The following is a 24293-nucleotide window of genomic DNA, read 5'->3' as shown; positions in this document are numbered from 1 at the left end:
AGCGCTCAGGTCATCCTGACAGAGCTGAAGAGATGACACACAAATGAGATTCTGAAATGATTTCTCACTCAGTGTCAAGCTGTGGTGTGTGTGTGTGTGTGTGTGTGTGTGTCTGACGGTCTGGTGTTTCTCAGCGTCTGACATGTTTCTGTTCGTCACAACACACTGTTGTTTTTCTCTAAAGACTGTGTGTCTTCAGTTATTCAGATGAGCACCTTCATTTTCATGAAGATTAAAAAGCCTTGATCATGTCTGTGTGTTCTGTGCTCTTGACAGCTTCATTTACATACGGTGGCATTTGATAAACCGGCCCAGTGTAGCTTTGATCTCTCTCTCTCTCTCTCTCTCTCTCTCTCTCTCTCTCTGTCTATCTCTCTCTCTCTCTCTCTCTCTCTCTCTCTCTCTCTCTGTCTATCTCTCTCTCTCTCTCTCTATCTCTCTCTCTCTCTTCCGCTTCTTTCATTTCTTCTGGTGTCTTTTCCTCCACAGAGATCAATGTTTTTTCTTGACTCTCCACAGAGATCAGAGCTCCTCCGCTGATTACACATCAGTCCAGCCGCTCCGATTAAAATAATAGTTTTTCATGTATAGACTATAACACTCTGTTCTCTCTGTTTGCCTCATGATTCTTGCTAAATTGGGTTTGCTTTGCTTTCTCATGCACTTACTATAATTTGAGGTCTAGGTAAAAACTCAAAACTCTTTCATAGAATGAAAAATCTCATTTTCCTTGACCTTGTGTTAACATTAGTCTACTGTATTATATTTGATGCACATTTTTTCATGAACATGGTCAAGACCTCAGTCCTTCTGTCTCTGATTGATAGTTCAGACTCTTTTATCAAATAAAAGTCTTTCAGTACAAGCGTCCTCGAGCTTCACGTGTCTCTGCTGTGAAGTGCAGGTTTCATTAAAAATATCATTAAAATTAAAATTTCATTAAAAATAATTCAGACAGTCCCTGAATTGGATTTGGACAATTACCATATTTCTGTTCATGCAATTATTTGAATTATTGAAGGAAATTATTTGAGGGAAAAATGAAGGAAAGATGGCAATGAATGTGCAGTGCAAGAACAAGATGAAATGGCTTTTGTGTCTCTGTATGTTCCCTTCGCTCAGCTGTGCAGTTGGTGGATACAGCTCTTCATCATGGAGTGTGTTTGGTGTCTTTCCTCCAGACTGGAAGAGGATTTGTGCTGTGGACTGAAATATACGGAGACCTGCTTCCAAGCGTCTGACGCCAGTGTTTCATCAGTCGAGGCAGAATGACATATAACTGAGCTAAATGAACTGAAGGACAAAACTTTTGATTGCCAAACACAAGTTTAATAACTGGCAAAGAAATTGGGGAACGGGGAAATTTGCCTCACTGTTCATTCACCCTAACAAACTCTAATGCTAGAAAATGAGCACGCATTTCTAAAGTGCTCAGATGACAGGTTTAGTGTTTTAACTGCTGCTCTCTTATGCTTTCACTGATTTAATTGGTTGACGGGTTGAAATTAACATCCTGTGTCTTTTCATTACTGATCTGAACAGAACAGTTTCACCAATGAGCTCATTTATTTTATATAGTCACACCCAGAAACTAGCAGGGTGTTGCTAGTTTTCATTGGTGACTTGGAGGAAATACACACTGTCTTTATACATTTATCTGCTTCTAAAGTCACTGTTTGAAGTCTTCTGCAATGACTAGTCAATTATATGCGTTTCCTTCTGCAAAATGCATTTGTCCACCAATGATCTGTGAGGTGTTAGCTTATGCGTTTCTCTCATTACCATTTATTTGCATAAAGTATGATTGTGCATTCATGCTAACGCCTCATTATTAATAACAATAGTAATGATTTTAATGAGGCTGGTCAAGCAAGGTTCTTTGTGTCTGAGGTACAAATGTTTCACATCATCAATGACCTCAAATCACACTCCAGGTTTTATGCACTCACACCTGGCGGGAAAATTCAGAATTTCAGAGCTCTCTCCCCCAGGAACAAAAAGCAAACACACTCCCCTGGCAACACATTTTTTAATTTTACTTGATAAAAGGGTAGCATTCAACGAAGATGAGTTTATATTCCATATTGGAGACCAGACAATGATTGTGTGAGGTGAGAGTGTCTTAATAGTGGCATTGATTAGTGTGGTAATGAGGGACAGGTGCGGTGAGTAAGGGAACTTTGACAGGGAGAAACAAGACAGGGGAAATGGGACATTACCCCCTCCAGAGGCAGCTGCCAACACTTATAAGCAACACCTTTAAGCAACACCCTCATACTGAGTCCCGAAGGGTGTTTGTTGCCTGTGATGCGTTGATAGGGACCCAATATCAGAGGGTAGCCGGTGGGGCTGGGAGCCAGGGTGGAGCTGGCCCAGGACAACCAGACTTGGGGACCGCCGGACCCAGGACAACCAGACTTGGGGACCGCCGGACAACCAGACTTGGGGGCCGCCGGACCCAGGACAACCAGACTTGGGACCAGCGGACCCAGGACAACCAGCCTTAGGGACCGCCGGACCCAGGACAACCAGCCTTGGGGGCCGCCGGACCCAGGACAACCAGCCTTGGGGACCGCCGGACCCAGGACAACCAGCCTTGGGTACCGCCGGACCCAGGACTACCAGCCTTGGGGACCGCCGGACCCAGGACAACCAGCCTTGGGGACCGCCGGGCCCAGGACAACCAGACTTGGGGGCCGCCGGACCCAGGACAACCAGCCTTGGGGGCCGCCGGACCCAGGACAACCAGCCTTGGGGGCCGCCGGACCCAGGACAACCAGCCTTGGGGACCGCCGGACCCAGGACAACCAGCCTTGGGGAACGCCGGACCCAGGACAACCAGACTTGGGGGCCGCCGGACCCAGGACAATCAGCCTTGGGGACCGCCGGACCCAGGACAACCAGCCTTGGGGACCGCCGGACAACCAGCCTTGGGGACCGCCGGACCCAGGACAACCAGACTTGGGGGCCGCCGGACCCAGGACAATCAGCCTTGGGGACCGCCGGACCCAGGACAACCAGACTTGGGGACCGCCGGACCCAGGACAACCAGACTTGGGGACCGCCGGACCCAGGACAACCAGACTTGGGGACCGCCGGACCCAGGACAACCAGCCTTGGGGACCGCCGGACCCAGGACAACCAGCCTTGGGGACTACCAGGACCTAGGGACCACCGGACTGAGGAGCCCTGGGACCACTGGACTGGCTCATCCAAACCTGCTTGAAAATAGTCCTTTAAAGCAACCTCACTGAAATTCACCATAGCTCATGGTCCACAGAATTTCAATACTCTGCCAAAGGGCGGCCATCTTGGGAGAGTAAGAGCAGCTGTTCGTCTGGGTGAAATGGAGGCATCTCTTTGCCTGCTGGGTTGGTCTGGTCCTCTGTCATGGAAACCCAGATGAGATGAATGCGGTTAAGAACAGCAAACAGTTGAGTAGCAATATAAAGATTCTAGGGGAGTGAGCGCACGCACACACATGCATACACACTAGGTGGGAATATAGATGAGCCTGGTGAACAGGATAACTGTGATGGAGACCAGGTAAGTAGCACAGTGGAGTACAGGTAGATATGCCAAAGGGTTTAGCGAAGATGAGTCTGGATTGCGTATTGGAGACCAGACAATGACTGAGAGCGTCTTTATATTGGTGTGGTAATGAAGGACAGGTGCAGGTGATCAGTAACTAAAAGGTGATCAATGAGCAAGGGAACTATGACAGGGAGAAACAAGACGGGAAATGTGACAAGTGTAAATTTAGAGTGTATTTTTGTAACTATGAGGTGTCTAGTGTCATCATCATTTTGGTTTGTGTGCTGGAGCTCACAGATGAACAAAAGCCATTTGTGATACAGTGAGTCATCTCTTTGACATTTATACAGCGCTTTTTTCACCACTCAAATTAGTTTATAAAGATGAAGAGAATGAGCTACTTTTATGATGTGACAGCAGTTACAGTTCACCAGAAAGCCCACTTTAACAAGTTCATGGGCATTATTAGGATGAGAAACAGCTGGGATTTTAATATCCACAATTTAACCACAGTTTATTATTTCATGGAAGGAGAAAATGTTGTACAACTAATAATTGTGGAAATCACTCAGTGGAATATATCTCAAGTGTTCAGCACAGTCCTTTTCCCAATTAAAACTATTTATACATAAAATTCCATGACAAACATAATGGATAACATTATCTTCATTAACACTTTGATTCCATTATGATCCCATTTTAGACAAAATGATGTGGAGATAATTATGTACAAAAATCCCCTCATAAAAGCGTTCTGAAAAGCATAATTACAGCTTTCTCTGAATAAATATTTATTAGAGGTGGTTAGGGGGTTTGTTTAGCTGGAGGCACTGGCTTAGCTTCCAAACAAGAGAAAAAAAGAGATTTGACTTGAATTAGCAGCCACTGCCCCTCTATAAATGGACATTTCATCAAGGCTTATTTGGAAAAATGCCCCAGCCTTCAAAAACAAACCAAAAAAAGGCATGCATGCTAATGCAATTTCCAGCAGTAAGAACTGAATGACGTCGATTTTTCCACATTCAGTTCTTTATTATAATTATCAGTGGGTCAGAAAAGCATTTGAGCCAAACTCAAGGCCCATCTGAAATATCAGGACATAAATGTTCTAACTAAACCATCTCTTTCATAAATACGTCATCCAAGTAAAATCATGCACAAAAAATGCAGTAGTTGTAATCACTGGGAAGAGGACAGATGTGATTTTTGTTTTCTCCTCTCTTGTTGATTCTACACTCCCATATTGCTTTTCTGACAACTGTATTTCCCTTCTTCATCTGTGGGATGTCAGATTATTTCATCTGCATGAATTTTTCGAGATGAAAATGATTTTACATCCTTCATGGCAGTTTCTCTTCACAGTTTGAGTGTGACATGCATGTAGGTGATCAGAACTTTTCTCATACTGATTTTCTTGGTGTTTGGAGATCCTCTATGCCAACATTTAAGCCTCCAGATCTCTGTTAGCTGTCTGTAAAGCAGAACATCAGCTATGGCCGTCTTCAGTGTCCCGTAGCCTGAGGAACACACAGACCCACATCTCCACTGCTCGCAGATGAATAGAGAGCAGAGCTGGCAGGAGATAATTAGTTTCCCCGGATAAATGTCAGTGGAAGAGATTTAATGAGCATTCTTATGTGTATTCTCATTTGTGTGTCCAGCTTTATGATTTGACGAACATTTTTTTGTCAGTTTTCTATTTGTGTTTGTGTGTTTCAGGCTGTAGACGCATCTGGGTGGAGATGCTGATTTTCAGGACTGCACTGCAACAAGTTTAACATGCTAAAATAATTTGAGTAAATTCATTGCCTCAAGGTCATTACTGTAATCTAATGTGGTCCTCGCAATGAACTCTTTTTGCTCATTAAACTTTTTAAAATAAATGTATCAACAGATTTGTATATGTGCAGTTGATACTAAGTAATGCAATTAATAAATAAATAATTTTAATAGAATTGGCTATAAACAATGAAAGATCAGTCGTTACGGAGTTCTCTTCCAAAGTGGAAATGGGGAACGCCACCAGCGCGACCGGTGTCTGAAGCACGCGTGTAAACACACACCAATAAATCATTGGCAGAAAATCGAGTACACGTCATCAACCTTTTTGCTTGTTTTTATGCACATGTAAGGCGATCACTGCTGGTGAAGCACATCGACTGAGGAAGCTGGATGTCATTATTATGACGCATTCGTGACACTGACTGAAAGAAACTGGTACGCTTTGTTCGTCCTCGATTCTCACCCGAGGGACAGTAGTCAGCACAGTCCATTTAATTCCACCATTTTTGTTTTTTAAAGTTTCCAGACATTAAAAAATATATTTCTGTCAATTTAGAATGAAATGAAGAGACACTTTTTTGAATATTTTAGGATCTCTCTTTTAAAGATTATACATAGTATACAATTTCTGTAAAACACTCTTATTTGGTGTTGTGGTATGAATAATAAAAGAAACTCTTATGTGCTTAAAAGCACAAGTAATCATACAAGACAGCACATGTTTGCAGGCTAGAATGACTTTTACATTTGCTCTCAATTATTTAGCAGACGCTTTTGTCCTGAGAGACTCTTTGACAGTATATTTTGTAAAGTTTATTCTCACACCACTGTCACTTGTGTCCTGAGCCTCTTCTCATAGCCTGTGTTTTTCCTGAAGGCCACTTTAAATGCCATGCTGTGCATCTTCTGCATCATCTACTGTAATGACCAAAGAGAGTCTGATCCCATAGAGCACCACAGGCTCACTTCACCCACACAACTAAACCAGTGAGTGTTTCTCACACACTACCAATGTGTGTGTTTTACATAAGAAGGTTTGTTTCTGAAGGCAACTCGCACCCTGGGTTACCAACAATGTTAGCTACGTTGTACAGGTGTAACAAGTCGGGAACAGCTTTATGAATGTTAACATGAATATGAAACACTGAAAGTACACAAAACCATCTTTAAAAAAAACAAAGTCTTGTACAGCAAGTATTGCACGTTTTTGAAACAACGTTAGAATTGAACAAACCAGCAGTCCTGATTCTCTCTCCACTGTTCTCAGCCGTTACAGACATCTGGCCCACGGAAGCTTTGTAAGCTGGGTTTGGGGCTTCCTGGGCCTCATGGGTAATGCTACGCATACGGCTCAGGATTCAGACCAGCCCTTGATTGAACCTTGACACGTATGAGGCTATCACTTCCATCTTGTCTGGCTTTTCAAACTGGGCAGAGAGATCGTCAGGGATGGGGATCTTCTGCACCTCGGCCTCATATGGACCAGGGTCCTCAAACACCTTCTCAAAGATGAGGTCCATCAGTTCATCCACATAATCTGTAATACAAACAAAACATGACTACATACTTCTTGCAATTGGTTAATGCCCTAGAAGGCCTTTTGCACATTTAAATACAGTGCGTTTTATATTATATTGTTCACGTGGTCTCTTTGCAAGTTTTCTTGGCTTGGTGTGGTTTTTACAATAAAAGCTTGTAAAACTTACCGTACGTTGGATCTACTTTCACTGGCTTCATGGGAAATTCTCCCTTCTTGGACTTGGGTAAGTTCAATCTGTATAGCAGCTCACCGGTAGATGATGTTGCTTGTGGACGCCCAGCATTTTCGTTGAAGTGCATGGCAGCCAGGTAGAGTCTTAGGAAGACAAATAATACAAGTGTAACTCTTGACCACAATGCATGAATTGAATTCATTTCAGGACGGCAACAATGATGGTGTACGTACCTGCACAACGTTCCAAGAAAAGGAAATACCGCGTTCTTAGGCGCAAAGCGTAAAATACTGCTGTGAAAAGCCTCGAGCGACGAGGTCTGGTGGTGCGCGCTCATCTTCTCCACATCTTTTAAGATCCTCTTATTGGTCAAGGCCTTCTCTACTTTGATGAAGGCCTCTGTTCCTATGAAAACATGAGTAATACCACATATTAGATGTGTTGAACACAGAATCAATGTACATATGAGTAAGTGGTAATGGTTAAAAACTTTCCCATCATCTAAAAATCTAAATGCACAACCAAAGTTTGGAAAATTGTGATAGTGTATATAGTCTGAATGAGGGGTCCACTCAACCTTTACATTTCAACTAGTAATTGGGCAAACGCACCTGCTTTCAACCATTTGCTTTTGTCCCTTGATGTGCGTGGTGCATGCAGACACCGGGGGAAAGCAGGGTCTTCGTGGACGTGGACATCTCGGATATGATTTAGGATAGACGTCCACTTTGCCACCCTCTCTGGCCCTGATGCTGATGAAGCTGCTGTCCAGTACATGTGGTGTTTTATACTATGAATCCACTTCTTCAGTATGTCACAGTCCTTGTTCTTTGAAATCAGGACCAACTTTTTGGACAGTCCTAACAACACAAAAAGTGTATATCAGTTATGCAAATATACAGTGTATATGAAATACAAGACTATAGGGCTGGGTACATTTTTATTCTAATCGATCTTAATCGATTCTCATTTTTACGAACCGATATTGATTCTTAAATCCCAAGAATCGATTAGTCATCCTGTTTTCAGTTGATGAATGAATGTAACATTGTAGCGCATCCCATCCAATAAATCGCAATAATCTTTTGTGCTTTGTTACTTTGTAGAGTTAATTCTTCTCGCTGACTGACGAGTTTATGGCCACTGGATATGGTTTTCTGAGGTAAATGTGACGTTACATAACATTGTTTACAAGCTGATTTACTGACGTCTTTCCACGGTTGAAACACTGATTGAGCGACTCCATGTCACATGATACGGATTTCGATAAGTTGTAAAATGGACGTAATTTGAAATCTGAGACTTTGTTTCATATCATGATTTGTTTCACATTGTTTCATATATGAAACAAAGTCTCAGATTTCAAATTACGTCCATTTTACAACTTATCGAAATCATGTGACATGGAGTCGCTCAATCAGTGTTTCAACTGTGGAAAGACGTCAGTAAAACAGCTTGTAAACAATGTCATGTAACGTCACATTTACCTCAGAAAAACCATATCCAGTGGCCATAAACTCGTTAGTCAGCGAGAAGAATTAACTCTACAGAGGAGCATTCTGCTAAATATATGCACCATATCACATATTCATTATCATTTTTAATGTTCTTCGATTTTTAATGCATGTTTGAATAAATCTGGCAGGTTTTTGCGACAGCCACCATTTAAATGTTTATATTTCATATAACTTTATTATTATAAAAATAAATAAAAGTGTAATTTAAGTGTTTGTACACAAATCAGTTAATTTGTACCTTCAATATTACAGTAGGCTAATGAAGCCTATAGGCCACCACTGACTCCCATAGTTCACAGCATTAGTGAAGAGATTTGTTTTCCTAGAGAAAATGTGCCATGTGTTGCACCTGATATCCAAAATAATCAATATTGAATCGAATCGGAATCGAATCGAATTGCAAGCTTGTGAATCGAAATCGAATCGAATTGTGAAATTTGTGTCAATACCCAGCCCTACAAGACTACTTACCTAAGTCTCTCTAATATTGTAAAAAAAAAAAAAAATTTTTACCACTCATTACATGTTTCTGTTTTGATAATAATGGACAACACACACGTCTGTGATCATTTACGATACAATGTCATCAACCAAACAAACTTTTCTCAAGTGAACAGGGACCCTCTTGTACTGGAGTTGTTCCCCTTATAAAAGAAAAGAAAAGAAAAGAGGACAGCATACTCTTTTCTAATCGCCAAACATCGTAGTAGTGCTTGATCCTGGTCTCCTTCAGGAATCTCTGAATTTGCGGACGACGGTCGGTCACGATACAATTCAAAGAAACACCACGTTCCTCCAAAAGAGCAAGGCTTCTCTTCAGACCCTCCATCTCCATATGGCGACTCCCAGCGACTTCACTGCGCTGATATAAAAGGGAAAAAAGCGTAGTCCGCCATGTTAGCAAAACACAGTCAGGATTTTCAGTGCCATCTCTTCAATTACATTAATTCCAGTATTTTATTTCATGACAATTTTACCCATATCTGTGTTTTCCCTTCAGTTTTCATAGAACCAGCTCCCATGCACACCCAAACTGTTCCCCGTTACTGCCCACGGCTATTTCTCCCCAGCTGACCCTCCCGCTCACCTGAACCAGCTGAAGATCAATAATCTTCTTGCTCCGCAGGTCCATCATCGTGTAGCTGCCATATTTTGCAGAATGACCTTTGAAAAAAAAAGTTTTTACAAGTGTAAAATTGCTTTCCCGTTATTCTTCAATGAAACATACATTCAGAACTACACACCTGGCGAGTCAGCCCTCATGTCACCAGCTAGCATGACGTTCTGCTGTTGGCTAATAAGCTGCTCCAGCGCGGCGTCCTGCATCGTCCTCCACCTGTACACGATGGCAGGCTCGATGAATCTCCGCGCGAGTCTTCGAAAGGTGCCGTACTTGTACAGCGGTAGATTCATTGCCTGGAAGATCTGAGGTCAGATAAGATATATTCATTATATAGCAACATTATTTGGTACATTTTTTATTTATTTTTATTTTATTAGTTTATTTGACAGGGACCATGCACAGTTCAAGCCCTGTACCAGAATTAGCTATACAGCTAATTTACATCTGTGGTCCCTGGGCAAGGAAAAAAGACAATATAGACAATACAGACAATACTATTAAAACAGATATAAACTTAACAACAAACAACATGTGAGAAGCATTACTCACATATAAACCAAAAAAATAATAATAAAAAATAATAATAATTAAAAGAAATAATAAAAAATATATATATTGAAATATTTGATGCAGAGTTGAGTGTTTGTCATTACCTTCTCGAGTGTGAAGAAAGAGGCACCTGAAGTATAAACTGCGGCAGTGAGCTGAAGGTTCCCGGCAGGAACGGACCCAATAATCGGCTGACTGCTCCACGTCCTGGTGAAATCACAATGTGTGCAGTTCTGCTCCACTCGGAGGAACGTGCCCACGGTCCTGGTCTTGGGGCGTGAAGCTCGTCGGCACCTCGGGCACGCCTCAAACAGCTCCAGTAGACAGGTCTCATACACTATGTACTTTGACATCTTGTGGATCGGAATGGACGGTTCCGTTCTATCAGAGCAGAAAATATTTCACAGGAAGATAATCAATTCACACTCTGTTTCGAGCTGAAATAAACAGAAGATTTGTATGATTTTTATCGTAAAATGATAATGACAAATATCATGTAACTCACGTCACATTTGTGGATTGGGTCGAGGTGAGCGAGTGTAGAGGATCATGAGTGACATCATGTGGATCTTCAGTGCTCATAGATGAGCCACCTTCATAAAGCTCCACCTCCTCCTCCTCCTCTTCCTCTTCCAGGTCCAAGCGGGGTCTCTTGCGTGACGGTCCTGAAGCTCTGACCGCTGAGGAGTCGATGCCAACATCGGTGCAGGACACACTGCCACCTTTGATCATTCAGAAGCCATTTCAACTTACTACAGCTGAACCATAAAGAATGACAACAGTAATCGCATACATATAAACTAACTGCAGGAAAACATAATACATTAAATTTATAATACAATAAAAAAGACATCTATTTTGCCAACATTTGACTCAATATTAACACTTACTATTCTCTATATATCTATACTATATATATATATACACACACACACACACATATATACACTACTGGTCAAAAGTTTAAGATTGGTAAATTTTTTATGTTTTTAAGAGAAGTCTCTTCTGCTCACCAAGGCTGCATTTATTTGATTAAAAATACAAACAAAAGCAGTAATATTGTGAAATATTATTACAATTTAAATCAGCTGTTTTCTATGTGAATATACAGTAAAGTGTAATTTATTCCTGTGATCAAAGCTGAATTTTCAGCATCATCATTTCACAATATTACTGTTTTTTTATTGTTTTTTTATCAAATAAATGCAGCCTTGGTGAGCAAAAGAGACTTCTTTTAAAAACATAAAAAAATCTTACTGATCTAAAACTTTTGACTAGTAGTGTGTATATGCTTGATACGTGTGCTGCGCTGGTCTGACTCTGGTCACGACATTTGCATATTGTTGCCCTATTGCTGATTTGACTGCTTTTATTGCTCCCCTCATTTGTAAGTCTCTTTGGATAAGCGTCTGCTAAATGATTAAATGTAGATGTACAGTAAATCAAACCTGTGCTTCTGAAGGGAGGTGTGCGAGTCTTCATCCATGAACGGGTGATTGGTGGATCCGTCTGGCAGGCCGCATCAGCAAACCGCACAGATGGGCTTGCCTAAAGCCCAATGGAAAACATAATCAACACATGTTGTATCACACACAGCGCATACTGTGCTGCTCAGAATTATTTGCCCCCTTGGTAAATATGATCAAAGATGGCTGTAAAAAATAAATCTGCATTGTTTTTCCTTTTGATATATATATATATATTATTTTATTTTTTTTATGCAAAAATTGAACCTTACATTGAAGTAAAATAATTGAAAGTGGGGGGAAAATTACATTATGAAATAAATGTTTTTCTCCAAAACACATTGGGAACAATTATTTGCCCCGTTTTATTAAATACTTTTTGCAATCTCCTTTTTCCAAGATAAGAGCTCGCCGCAGCATTTTGGACAATTTGCAGGTGAGAGACGACAGTTTGAGGCCACAGTACAGGGAACCACAGCAGTCCAGGCGTGACGTCATGAGAGCGTGGATTACAGTCTCCACATCTTATTTGTTTTAATTTTGCAACCGATCTCAGATGAAAGAAACCGCCCTTTACCACTGTACTGATTTGTTTCTACGCCGGGGACCAGCCAGGGTCTCTGAGATATACTGGACTCACAAATGATCTTTGTCTCCTTGCTGTTTCTTCATTGCTCCACATTAAAGCAACACTATGTAACATTTTTTACCTTAAAATAATGTTTCCAAAATGGTTTCAGTGGTTCATCAAGTCGTAACAGGGTGAACGGCACTTTGCGGTCCTTTATCTGCTATAACCACACTATGTAAGATTGCCAGATCGGGTGGCGTTTCTGTAGTTCTAATGAGACATAAGAAAACTACAAATTTGACTTGCTTTACGGCAAGCGTTACAATAGTCTTTATTTTGTTTTTCGTCGTTTCTGATGTCGCATCTTTCATAAAATCATGCATCATACTCTACCTTGTCTGTGGACATCGTTTATTCCAAAGCCGGTGCTGGATAAACAGCGAGTGCGCGTGCGACGGTAGGCTAAATGATTTACGACAGCGGTAATGGACAATTCAGCTTCCAACCTGTAGGGGGACCGCAGAGGAAAAGTTCCATAGTGTTGCTTTAATGTCAGTGTTTCAAGCACAGCATCTTTGAAGAGTGTTTCTTGTGCACACAAAGTCCACAGATTCTTTTCTGGAGATATTTATGGACCCCCTTTGTAGCAGACACATCACAAGCATGTAAACACTTGAAAACCTGGACAGTTTTGACAACAGCCCGACTGCTATGGGTGTGGCAACTTTTTCCAGGCAACTTAACAAAGCTGTTAGATTTTCTGAGTTGAGCTGGCATCCCCATCTAGTTTTACAGAGCTGGACAAACCCGCTGTTCTCTAAACCCAGCTGTGCCTTGATGATTGACTACTGAAACACTAAAGGAAGAATATACATTCCCCAATGTTTCCAAAAAGTCGTCTGCCTCTGGCACAGCCGTACAAGTGTGACAAAGTACCAAATTCAGTTCAGGGGCATCACAATGTCCATAAAGTGCTTTGGGCTGCTTGAACTCCTCTAACTGCACCTTTCATCACTGAAGCCCCATCATATATGAGGTTTGAGCCACACAGAGGAGATCATTCAAATCTTCTGATGTAAGCACATGTTCGATTGCATCAGTGATCGACTCGGCATTGAAACTGGTGATGTCGGACGGTTCAGTTAAGGGCTCTTTTACCGTGCCATTATCCGCATATATATTGCAAGCTTCTCGACATGACCATCCCTTGCTTCATCAGCCATAACTGCGAACATTTTAAATTTTTTCAGCTCTTCAACTATACAAGCAGTGTGATGGATTTTTTAATGAATCAAGTTTAATTAATCAACTAACATGTGTTTTTCTTGCAGGAACAACATTCATATGCTTTTAAATGTTTCCAAACTCTTTGGGGAAAACTTGTGACTTTTCTGTGTGTGTGTGTGTGTGTGTGTGTGTGTGTGTGTGTGTGTGTGTGTATATGTGTACAAATAAAAATTAGGGGAAGTGAAACTAGACTGATGACAGTTCTCAAACCTTGTGATAAGTAGTTAGCTTGTGGCAGTGACAGAGGGAAAAGGTTGGGGCTTTTGAACCAACTGAACCAATCATATTGAAGGTGACATGTTAGTCTTATTTGTTTTCTCGATTCTATAAAAACTGTTGTATTCGTGTTTTCTGGTGGGATTCTCAATGGAATTTGTCTGAGATCATCCGGCCTTGCTTCTTCTTGGGAGAGATTCCCTGAGAACTGCTCGGGAAGATCTCCTGGCCGTGATTAAAGCATTTAAAGGACATTTGCTGAAGTCTGTTTGTCGATTATTCCTGCGCAGGAAGCTAGTTTAGGAAGTAGGCTAGTTTAGGAAGTAGGCTAGTTTAGGAAGAAAGCTAGTTTAGGAAGTAGGCTAGTTTAGGAAGTAGGCTAGTTTAGGAAGAAAGCTAGTTTAGGAAGAAAGCTAGTTTAGGAAGTAGGCTAGTTTAGGGAAGCAAGTTAGTTCGAGTAAGACTCGGCCAGTTGTTGACTGAAGACGCAAGAGCTAGAGTATAAAAGTATTGGTGTCGATTAGTAGACGCCCCAGTTTAAAGAATTGGGTGTCGATTTGTAGACGCCCCAGATAAAGGTATTGGTGTCGATTTGGAGACGCCTCAGGTAATAAGATCAATTGGGTGTCGATTTGGTGACGCCCCAGATAGTTAGGTTTAGGGAAAAATCTACCACAGCAGTTATTTCTGATGCACAACATTGATTCAATCATTTCAATTTTGTGAGGAAGGACAGAGGTAGGTAGCATGTGAGGTGGTTTGTAGCTTTGAAGGAAGGGGTCAAAGTTCTCCAGGGGTTTTGAATGGGTGGATTCTGGAATAAACTGCTGCTTCAATGTATATCTAATGAGTGATTATAATCAAGGTATTAATCAATATTTTTCCTTCTAAATATCACATGAGTTGAATGACTTCTCCAGGCTTATGAGATTTTACTTATAGAAGTTAGCAGTGTGATTACTGAAATGTTATTTTCATGTATTCTTTAATGTCTGTATGAACTATCTGAGAGGCGACTGAGGGTCTGGCCCATGCCAGGAATACAGCAACAGTGCTTGCTCATTCAGCCCGGCTTCCAGAAATGAAATACGGACTCGTTTTGTTTGAGAAAGGTCTTCAACACGTGTTAATATATATATATACATATTAGTGCTGTTAAACTATTAAAATATTTAATCGCGATTAATCGCATTAATGTCATAGTTAACTCACAGTTAATCGCAATTAATCGCACATTTTTATCTATTCTAAATGTCCCTTGATTTCTTTTTGTCCCATTATTTTTTTCTCATTTTAATGCTCTTATCAACATGGAAAAGTGGATCGGCTTGCTTTGTGCAAATGTTTTTTTTATTGAAAACAACACTGGAATATACTGCAGTGTTCAGTTTCACACTAACAATCTCACTCGGAGCAAATAATCGCGTCAGAGAATCGCATCAGCTGTGTGTGTGTTTGGCCATCCAGTGGTGTTTCAGACTGGACGTGCTGTGATGATCGCTCAGTTCACAACGACGAAACACACAGATCACTTTGGTCTTGTCAATGGAACCATTTGACAACTTTTTAAAAGTAAACTTTCCATTCAGAATCTTATTGGCATCCATTTCGGCGTCTCGCGCTCGCCATCCACTCAAAACGTAACGTTAGCCTACGACTCTTCGACCGGCTCGCGAGCCCAAACAAGTGTGTGCGACGCCTGTTGTTTTGTGTCCGGTCTAGCTGGATCCGGTGTGCTGTTGTAGTTTTTCTAACGTTACTAGTTGTTGCAACAGCATGTGAAAAAAACCACAAAGTTTGCTAGGCCAAAAAGAACGTTAATCTCGCGATAAAAAAATTGACGCCGTTAAAATGGGTTTGCGTTAACGCCGTTAATACCGCGTTTAACTGACAGCACTAATATATATATATATATATATCTGTTCTTGTAGCTCACCATGACAACTATAGGTCACAGGGGTCACTGAAACCTATAGTTGAGTGACCATCTAAAGTCTTTACTGTTAGATTAAAGTGTCCTCTCACTGAGAGAAAGAACATGTTATCTTGATGTTGTGAGAAGACTCTCCTGTTTAGCGTTCGACATGTTGACGTCTAGACGCACAGTCTTGTGACCTCGGAGGACCACTGGCTCAGGGTCCTGGTGGCAGCCGTACAGACTGTGGAGATGTGCTACTGCCTATCAGTGCAAGTGTGGAAAATTACTATGTTTATCTATTTCTTAGCCAATCATAATCTTTCAACCTGAAGTAATGACGTAGCTTAGACTAAAACTTTTCTTTCATTTATTATAATTCTGTCTCTTGTCTTCAATTGACTGCACTTCTAACTCCTGGTCTTAATTAATCATATCTGGTCCTTGGGTCTTTAACTGTAAACCCCCTAACAGTTTCATCAACTGGACTCTGCTTCTTCATGTCCTCGAAAAGAAATGCCTTGCTTCCCTAAAAAGCTTAAAGCACTGCCTTCGGTTAAACTGGCTTTGTAATTCTTCCAAGCAAGCACTGAAGCCCTGTGTCCTGAACTTGCTTCATGCTCTCTGAAACTGTCGAGAGCTCGTTTCCAGTTTGAAAACTATCAGACTCTCTTTATTATTTTGTGCTGGATGCTTTCCAAAGTTTCTGCAAGCATAGCAGGATGTGGCATCTCTGTTGTCAAAGCATTTCTGCTGAAAGGATCTCCTTTGAGATGAACTTGTTTTTGTCCTGATTTCCAAAGTTCCTAAATCATCGTGTTTCTCGCTAGATTCTGTGCCTCTCTAACTCATACTCATCTGCAATACAAAAGTAAAATACAGAGTATAATGTATTTGTATGTAAAACAACTACAAAAAAATGCTGTTATTATAATTTTATGAGCTAATTTACATACACACACAGACTCACACACCACAAATGTTGAGTTTCATGTTTTATGGGGATATTCCATAGACAAAGATTTTAATACTGTACAAACTGTATATTCTACACCCGTACACTGCAAAAAAATGCTTGTCTTACTTAGTAGTTTTTTTTTTTCTTATTTCCAGTCAAAATGTCTAAATATTCTTAAATCAAGATGCATTTACTTGATTTACTTGTCTCTTTTCCTGAGGAAAAAAATATAAATTATAAGTGCATTTTGCTTAAAAACAAGTATAATTATCTGTCAGTGGAGTAAGAAAAATAAGCTTAAAACATGATTTGTCCCCATAACATATAGGATATACCTGAACCACACACACACACACACACACACACACACACACACACACACACATACCCGCATCCAATTGTAACTGATCCTGTTGCTTGCCATTTCTACTGCCATCTGTGACACTGCCACCACTGCCATCTGGAAAGTTAAGCATCAAAACTTAAAACAATACTCTTCCTACTACTAATGAAAACTACACGACTCTGTGACTGATGTCTTGAGATTTCTATTTATAAAAAAATTAATAAAAAAAAAACCTTACTATATGTTTGTAAATCCTTATGACTGTTACAGTGGTGGTTAAACATTGACATTACTTGTGCACTTTTTTTTCTTTTTTTTTTTACCAAATAGCACTAATATTCCTCCTTTTGTTGAATTTTAAATGGCATTGATCGATTTTTAACTTACCTACTACTTTTTATAATACAGAAAGTCATATTATGCTTGTTATGCCTAAGTGCTTTAACTGCTTTTTAGGGCTGGGCGATATCGTCCAGATTTAGATCTATGTTGTATTTTAGCTTGTGTGCTTTCAGGCTTTGCTTTATGTATTTCCCCAGCATTGAAATCAGGCAAATATAAATGTCAGGAAACCCGATTCCTGGCCATTTAAAAGTCATTAAATGTCAATAGACCCTTTTCACATTTCCGGGTTTCTCACAAGCGGAAGTCATCATAGTTGGGTAAACTTAAAGGGTAACTAAACCCCTGGTCAGAGCCTGACTCCACCCACTAGCAATATTTGAAAAATGCTGGAAAAGTGGGCAGACCCCAGCGGAGATAGAGGGGACGAACCGAGGGCGGGGCTGAGCGGGGGAGGGCGTGCACCTGAGACCCGCAGAGACGGAGAGTGTGAGTAGGAGCTGTCCATGAGCTAGGAGCAGGAGCAGCTCTTGATAAGTATTCTGATTAATTATTTTGTCATTTTGCCTCCACGTCCCCCCGATTGCCCGCGAGCTTCTCCTCCTGTCCATACGGTAATCTCTCTTCTGTGCGACAGAGAGTCGCGTGGTTATGACGCAATCGTTAGCCTATTTTTACAAAAACGGCTTCTACGGGGCCATAACATAAGATACAACGTAATGGAGCCTTTTATACATTTTCGTGTTTCTTTAGAAATAAATAATGGACAAATGGAATCTTTAAATACCTCAGATGTAAAGTTATTCGCTGTCAGTGATGCCAAAATGAATGGGAGTGAATGGATGCTAACAGCAGGTGATGGTCTGCTAATCAGTGGCGGCCCCCGGGGAAGCTTCAGTGTTTTCTGAAAGATTACCCCCTTGGTTGCAACAGAGGACAGATGCATCGGCATCCGACATAAAGTACATGCATCTGATGAGTTTTATCGAGTTGATGTCAATAGCGCGCGCTCTCTGTAGGCATATTCATATTTTGCCGCTATGTGAAAAAATCCAGCAAAATGCGCCGGCGCGTTTGTCGACCCCAGAGGATTAACTTTAGCCTAACCATAAATTGTGATTAAAATATATATCTGATCACTCACCTCAAGACGCCGCTGCGGCGGTGGAGTCCTTGCAGGAGGAGCAGCGTTTGGCACTGCGTCTCGTTTCAGCGCGAGCTGTGTGGAGAAGCCCATTTCCACCTCTATTGCGTTGGAGAAGCAATCCCGCGTAAAATGCAGGTTGCACACTCCAGCTCTAGGCGGGAACTCGCGGTCTTCCAGGCCAAGTGCATGCAACCACTGCCGCCTTATTCCCAAGTCTGCTGGAAAGCTATGCAGTCCAGCAGTGCTTTTGCAACCAGCAACACTACACCTACGTACCATCCTGACCACTGTACTAAATACAGATAGATCTACGCTAACTTGAAGCTATCCTAACTGATGCAATACTATGCTACCATGCTTCTAAAAATACTACACTAACAACTATGCTAATTAACTACCTAGGCTACACGAAATAATCTAAATGCTATGCTAAATAGATGCTAAAATACTCTATCCTGATCGGTTTCAATACTCGCAATTCCAACTCCTGACTCGCTACTGTGGTTTAGACGAAACAAGATGGTTTTTATACCGCCAAGGGCTGGAACCTACATCACGGGTTTAGTTACCCTTTTAAACGCTGAATGAGAGATTACATTAAATATATTTTTGGTGTGTTCCCGTTTACTCAAATAGCAAAAGAAAAACTCCACAAGTGTTTTCACAACTTTCAAAAGAGTAAAAAATAGATTGATAAGGCATTCAGAGCCGCTGTATTAGAAACACACTCACAGCAGCATTAACTAGTTTCTTGAGAGGTAATATAATACAAATTACAGTGTTATACATGTACATACATTTAAAAAAAAAATTAAATATAAAAACGCGTCATCACAGTCTGTGAAAAGGGTCTGCATCATTCATTAGGTCAGTTCATTTTACTCTAGTAGTTTTCACCTAACAGAGCTTCAGAACAGCTAAAAGATACCTTTCTTCGTGTTCTGCCAAAAATAAAGAAGATTCGTTTGATATTTATTTGTCATTGTCTGTGCTGTACTGACTGCGTTATTATTATTCTTTTTTTTTTTACTGAGGTTGCGCGCAACTCTTGCTAGGATAGGCTGAAATCACTCACGTGGTACGTGACGTATCTCTCTCGCTCTCTCTTTCTGTGTGTGTGTGTTGCCGCTGTGCGAGGGAGAGACAGATCTCAACAATAACCACCAGTCAGCGACAGCTCCTGACTAAGATTAAACAACCAATACTTAATTCGTATCAAATTTCCCCCAAACTCAGGGACCCGTTTCAGACCAGAAACATCCGGGACCCGAGCCCCATAATGATTAGTCTAGTGACGCCACTGCTTAAAAATACTTACATTTCCTTCATCTGCAGCTTTGCCTCGTTCAGTTGGTATCGCTCCCTCGTTCACGAACAACTTTGAAGCAAATCCTGCTTTATACTGTCCAAGGTTGCGAAAGCACTCCGGCTTGAAGTGATTTGCGCACACAAGCAGGTTTTTGCTGACAGTTTCTGGGGGATTCCCGCTGAAAATAAAATAAACCCACTGCTCTCTCGTCTTCTCTGAGGCTGGGACTCTGAACAGTGTCCTGTGCTCGTCTATGCAGCCAACGACTGAACAGTTCGCATGCTTTGCTCGCACTTTTGCCATTGTGTTAGAACTGGTGACTCGCTTGCGAAACCAAATGGCGGCTCCGTGGGTGAAACGTGCAGATTAATATTATAATAAGATCCTCTTCCTACGCCAGAAGGGGAGCGAAATCTGATCGGCTTATTTTTTTGACATGCTTGCAGAGAAAGGCTCACCGAAACAAAGTTACTGGCTTTCACTTTTCATGTGTTCTGGTAGATTCGCGCACCTCTGGTTTGGCTGGTTCTGTTCTGATGTGCTGTCCTTTACAAATAAAGATTCCACTATCAGCGCGATGGAAAAAAAAACAGCTGGGACTCATGGTGCTATTACATACTTTATAAGTCTAACATGTTATTATGAACTTGACAAATTCAAAGGCCATTGGAAAACAAACGCGTAATAAAGGCTTTCCTGTTGCTCAAACACTGGTAATGCCAAGGTCATGGGTTCGATTCCCAGGGAAAGCAAGAACTAATAAGAATGTAAATGTGAATGTGCAATGTAAGTCGCTTTGGATAAAAGCGTCTGCCAAATGCGTAAATGTAATATAATACTTACTTCTAGATGTGTAGCTGGATCACGAACAGTTGGCACCGCTGCATTCTTCAGGAGCAACTTTTTTGCAAAACCTGCTTTATACTGAGCCTCATTCAAAAAGCTGTCCGGTGTAAAATGATTCGAGCAGATGTAAACGAATTTTGGTAGAGTTGAGGGAGCATTTTCTTCAAAAATAAAATTAATCCACCTCGTCTTCAGCGGCTCAGATTTCGGGAGTAAATATATAGGGCTGTGTGGATTAATACATCCAGCCACACAACACCGACAACGCTTGGGAGACATCCTTGTCAGTGCAGTAATGGCGGATGTGTAGAATTCGATCAGGGCGGGGCTATGTCAACACTCGTGGGCGGGGCCTGTGGCTTTAGTGACCTCACTAAAGCCGCATTCTGAAAACAGGTCATAGTATGGCAAGCCGTTTTAACTTTTATTCATTTCCAGGATATTAATTGTTGATATCAAGAATTACATTTTTGATATCAGCAACTGAATTCTTGATATCAACAATTGAATTCTTGATATCAAAAATGTAATTCTTGATAACAATTTAATTGTTGATATCTGTAATTATGTTTTCACTAGTGAAATGTCACCATAGGCTGCCATTCAAAATCAGTTGTTGATATCAAGAATTGATTTCTTACTAGTAGAAATATAATTTTTGATATCAATAATTACATTGTTACTAGTAAAAATGCGAATTACTGATATCAATAATTCAATTGTCACTAGTTGAAATGTCAACAACAATTGAATTGCTACTAGTACAGTTTTTCATTTTTGATATCTGAAAATGTATTTCTGATATCAATATTATTTCAGATATCTAAAATGGCTTTGTTACTAGTAACAATCACATTCATGATATCAGAAATGAACATTGTCACTAGTGAAAATTGAATTATTGATATAAAAAATGAACATTGTTACTAGTAGCAATTCAATTGTTGATATCAAGAATAGACATTTCAACTATAGTGACAGTTTAATTCTTGATATCAAAAATAAAGGTTTTTACTAGTAAGAATTGTATTTCTGATATGTGAAACTGGAATTTCAACAAGTAAGAAATCAACTCTTGATATCAACGATGGATTTTGAATGGCAGCCTATGGTGACGTTTCACTAGTGAAAATACAATTACAGATATCAAGAATTATAGTTTTTACTAGTTGAAATTTAATTGTGGATATCAAGAATTAGCATTGTTACTAGTGGAAATGTAATTTCTGATATCAATAACTATCTTAATTGTTGATATCAAGAATTAGTATCCTGGAAATGAATAAAAGTTAAAACGGCTTGCCATATTATGGCGAGACACTGCTTATGATTTATGGGGATTTAAAAAAAAGGAGTGGGTGGATTTTATCACTGTAGGGTGGTTGTGTACACACACTGCCAACACATATTTATGTCCAAACACCATGCAAAAGTGAATTTTGCATAATAGGTCCCCTTTAAACACGGGAAAAGTCAGATCTGCATGATTGTGTCCTAGGCTATATCCCATTCCCACGAAACCGCAATAGCAGCACAACAACGCACGGGAAAATAATCAGCTTAACTAGAAACAGGTCAGTCAGTAACAAAGGAACCGAAATACAATCACAAGAATAAGTTGACCAGTATAAAGTGTGGGAAATAATCATACGTTTGGTTAATAAATGTAGGCCTATATATTTGTATAAATGTGGAAAGTATAGAATCTCTAAGAATATTCTTTAGATGTATAAATGTTTTGTAAGAAAAAAAAAAAAAGTACAAAAGGAATGAGCAAAATGTCAGTATGATGGAGTAAGGCAAGCGGGCACAACCTACTGTAACACATTTGGGTTATAGCTCAATTATTTAAAAAATAATTAAGTTAGATTAATCTTTTTTTACACAAGCAACACACACATCTCTGCTACAAATGAACACTTCACGTTTTTTTTCATACAGTTGCACTGAAAGTGACAGAAGTGCAAATGTTACAATATGCGGGGTATAATTACAGACATAATGCAGTACTATTTTATCTGTGTAGTTTGATATTGTTTGTACATCTGTATATATAGTAGATAGTATAGTAGATCTATCTAATAGATAATAGATCTACGTTCTTCTACAGTAAATATAAACATGTATTTTTATATACGCAATGGTTAGCATAATCTGCTGAGAAAAGAAAAAACCCCAGCTAAAACCAGCCTAAGGTTTCGGATCATTTTTTTAGCTGACCTGGCTGGGCAAGCTGGGAGACCAGCTGGAAAACCAGCTTAAACCAGCAAAGATCAGCCAGACCAGACTGGTTTTAGCTCTTTTTTTTCCAGCAGGGATTTAGCCTTTAGCATCGCATATAAATATATTTCTGCCTCACACTGCGATCATAATCCCCGTCAGATCGCAAATAAGTCATTTCAAACACTCGCTGATTTCTGAAAGAGAGTTTTGAGCTGAAATGGTTTAAAATGTGTTAAATGGTGAAGTTAGCTGGTAGTCTGGTATGATGGGAGATGAGCAGCGGAGCGTCTCCTGACTCGGATCAACTCCTCAAGTCCCAGTGGACGCTCTGGACGTCGGGATTTTGGCCTGGCCTTTCACAGCGGAAACACGGCTATTGAAGCCCATCTAAATAAAGTTGTCTTAATTGAGAAAGAGGAGGAGGAGGAGGAGGAGGAGGAGGAGGGAGGGAGGGGGAGATCTGTGACTGTGTGACTGTATGTGTATGTGTATGTGTGTGTGTGTGTGTGTGTGTGTGTGTGGCTTTCTGACATGTGTTTCCGAAGTATCTTCATCCCTGAGGGGCTCATTATTACTATGTTAAGAGACCAGATTTAAAGCTTAATGCCTTCCTCTCTCTCTCTCTCTCTCTCTCACACACACACACACACATTCTTGTACATCTGTCTTTATGAGGACATTCATTGACACAATGCAATCTCTAGCCGCTTACCCTAACCTTACCCATCACTACTAAGTGCCTAAACCGACCCTTAACCTCATTATAACCTTATCCCTCAAACCAAGTGTTGACCCTCAAACAGGCCTTTACAGGCTCTCAGAAACTGAGGACCGGCCAACATGTCCTCACTGTACTCTCTTTGTCCTCACTCCAATGGTCTAAAACTCAACAAAGATCGTTGTACAAGCACACACACACACACACACACACACACACTCACACTGTCAGAATCAGAGAGATTACATTAGAGATAATCAGGCATACAGTAGTGTGGATCCTCAGTTCCCCCATCACAGATATACACTGATGATTTCTGCCCTCGGGACTTTTCCAGCTTTGTTCTGTAGAATCACAATGGTGATCATCACTCGTTTATTTTTGGAAGTATAATAATGCGATGTTACACTCCACAGTATGATAATGTAACACTAGTAACCAGCACACAGCAGGCACAGCTGTTGGTTCGGGGTCTCAGGTGCGGCTTCATAACTCTGACGAACACTGAGGAAATCAGACGTGCATGCAATAACACACCACACACAGTTAGATTACTTCATTACAGACAGCACAGCTCCTAAAACACATGATGTACACTGTTTCCCTGCAATCATTTAGCCTGACACTATTGTTTCTAAACATTTGCCATCTTTTTCCAATCCTTTATGATTCCAGGATAAAGATTTTTATAAATCCTTTTATATTGCACTGACAGATTTCTAGCCAGTGAAA

General features: G+C 40.6%; 2 protein-coding genes across 5 annotated transcripts in view; one reads left to right on the top strand and one right to left on the bottom strand.

Moving 5' to 3' along the window:
• The window catches only part of LOC311304860 (dynein axonemal intermediate chain 1-like), a 674193-nt gene that overhangs the window by 379781 nt on the left and 270119 nt on the right, over positions 1-24293 (top strand). The gene's annotated exons all lie outside the window — the stretch shown is intronic.
• On the bottom strand, positions 6414-20189 carry LOC311305510 (uncharacterized protein). 4 transcript variants are annotated; one of them, XM_084433281.1, is made up of 13 exons: positions 19784-19925; positions 19541-19649; positions 17019-17090; positions 11666-11765; positions 10723-10939; positions 10322-10598; positions 9790-9970; positions 9633-9709; positions 9227-9407; positions 7640-7888; positions 7262-7433; positions 7023-7171; positions 6414-6853 (listed from the first exon to the last, which is right to left on the bottom strand). In XM_084433281.1, exons 3-13 carry the CDS (start codon positions 17088-17090, stop codon positions 6675-6677), a joined length of 1854 nt encoding a protein of 617 aa, XP_084289407.1. In that variant the 5' UTR covers positions 19541-19649; positions 19784-19925; the 3' UTR covers positions 6414-6674. The 4 variants fall into 4 exon arrangements, with proteins under 4 accessions (XP_084289407.1, XP_084289404.1, XP_084289406.1 ...); XM_084433278.1 differs by lacking the exon at positions 19541-19649 and having other exon boundaries at positions 19784-20189; XM_084433280.1 differs by lacking the exons at positions 19541-19649; positions 19784-19925 and adding an exon at positions 18463-19493.

The sequence above is a fragment of the Rutilus rutilus genome (assembly GCF_951802725.1).
Source record: "Rutilus rutilus genome assembly, chromosome: 15".
In the NCBI taxonomy this organism is placed as follows: Eukaryota; Metazoa; Chordata; class Actinopteri; order Cypriniformes; family Leuciscidae; genus Rutilus; species Rutilus rutilus.
Note: the sequence above shows the minus strand (reverse complement) of the source record. Positions and strands in the feature narration are given on the sequence as shown.

Coding starts and splice junctions, on each gene's coding strand:
- LOC311305510 (XM_084433278.1), bottom strand. CDS start 20,077: ATGGCAAAAGTGCGAGCAAAGCATGCGAACTGTTCAGTCGTTGGCTGC. Junction 9,710..9,789: donor CATGAGGGCTGACTCGCCAG/GTGTGTAGTTCT, acceptor TTTTTTTCAAAG/GTCATTCTGCAAAATATGGC. Junction 7,172..7,261: donor TTTCTTGGAACGTTGTGCAG/GTACGTACACCA, acceptor TGTCTTCCTAAG/ACTCTACCTGGCTGCCATGC.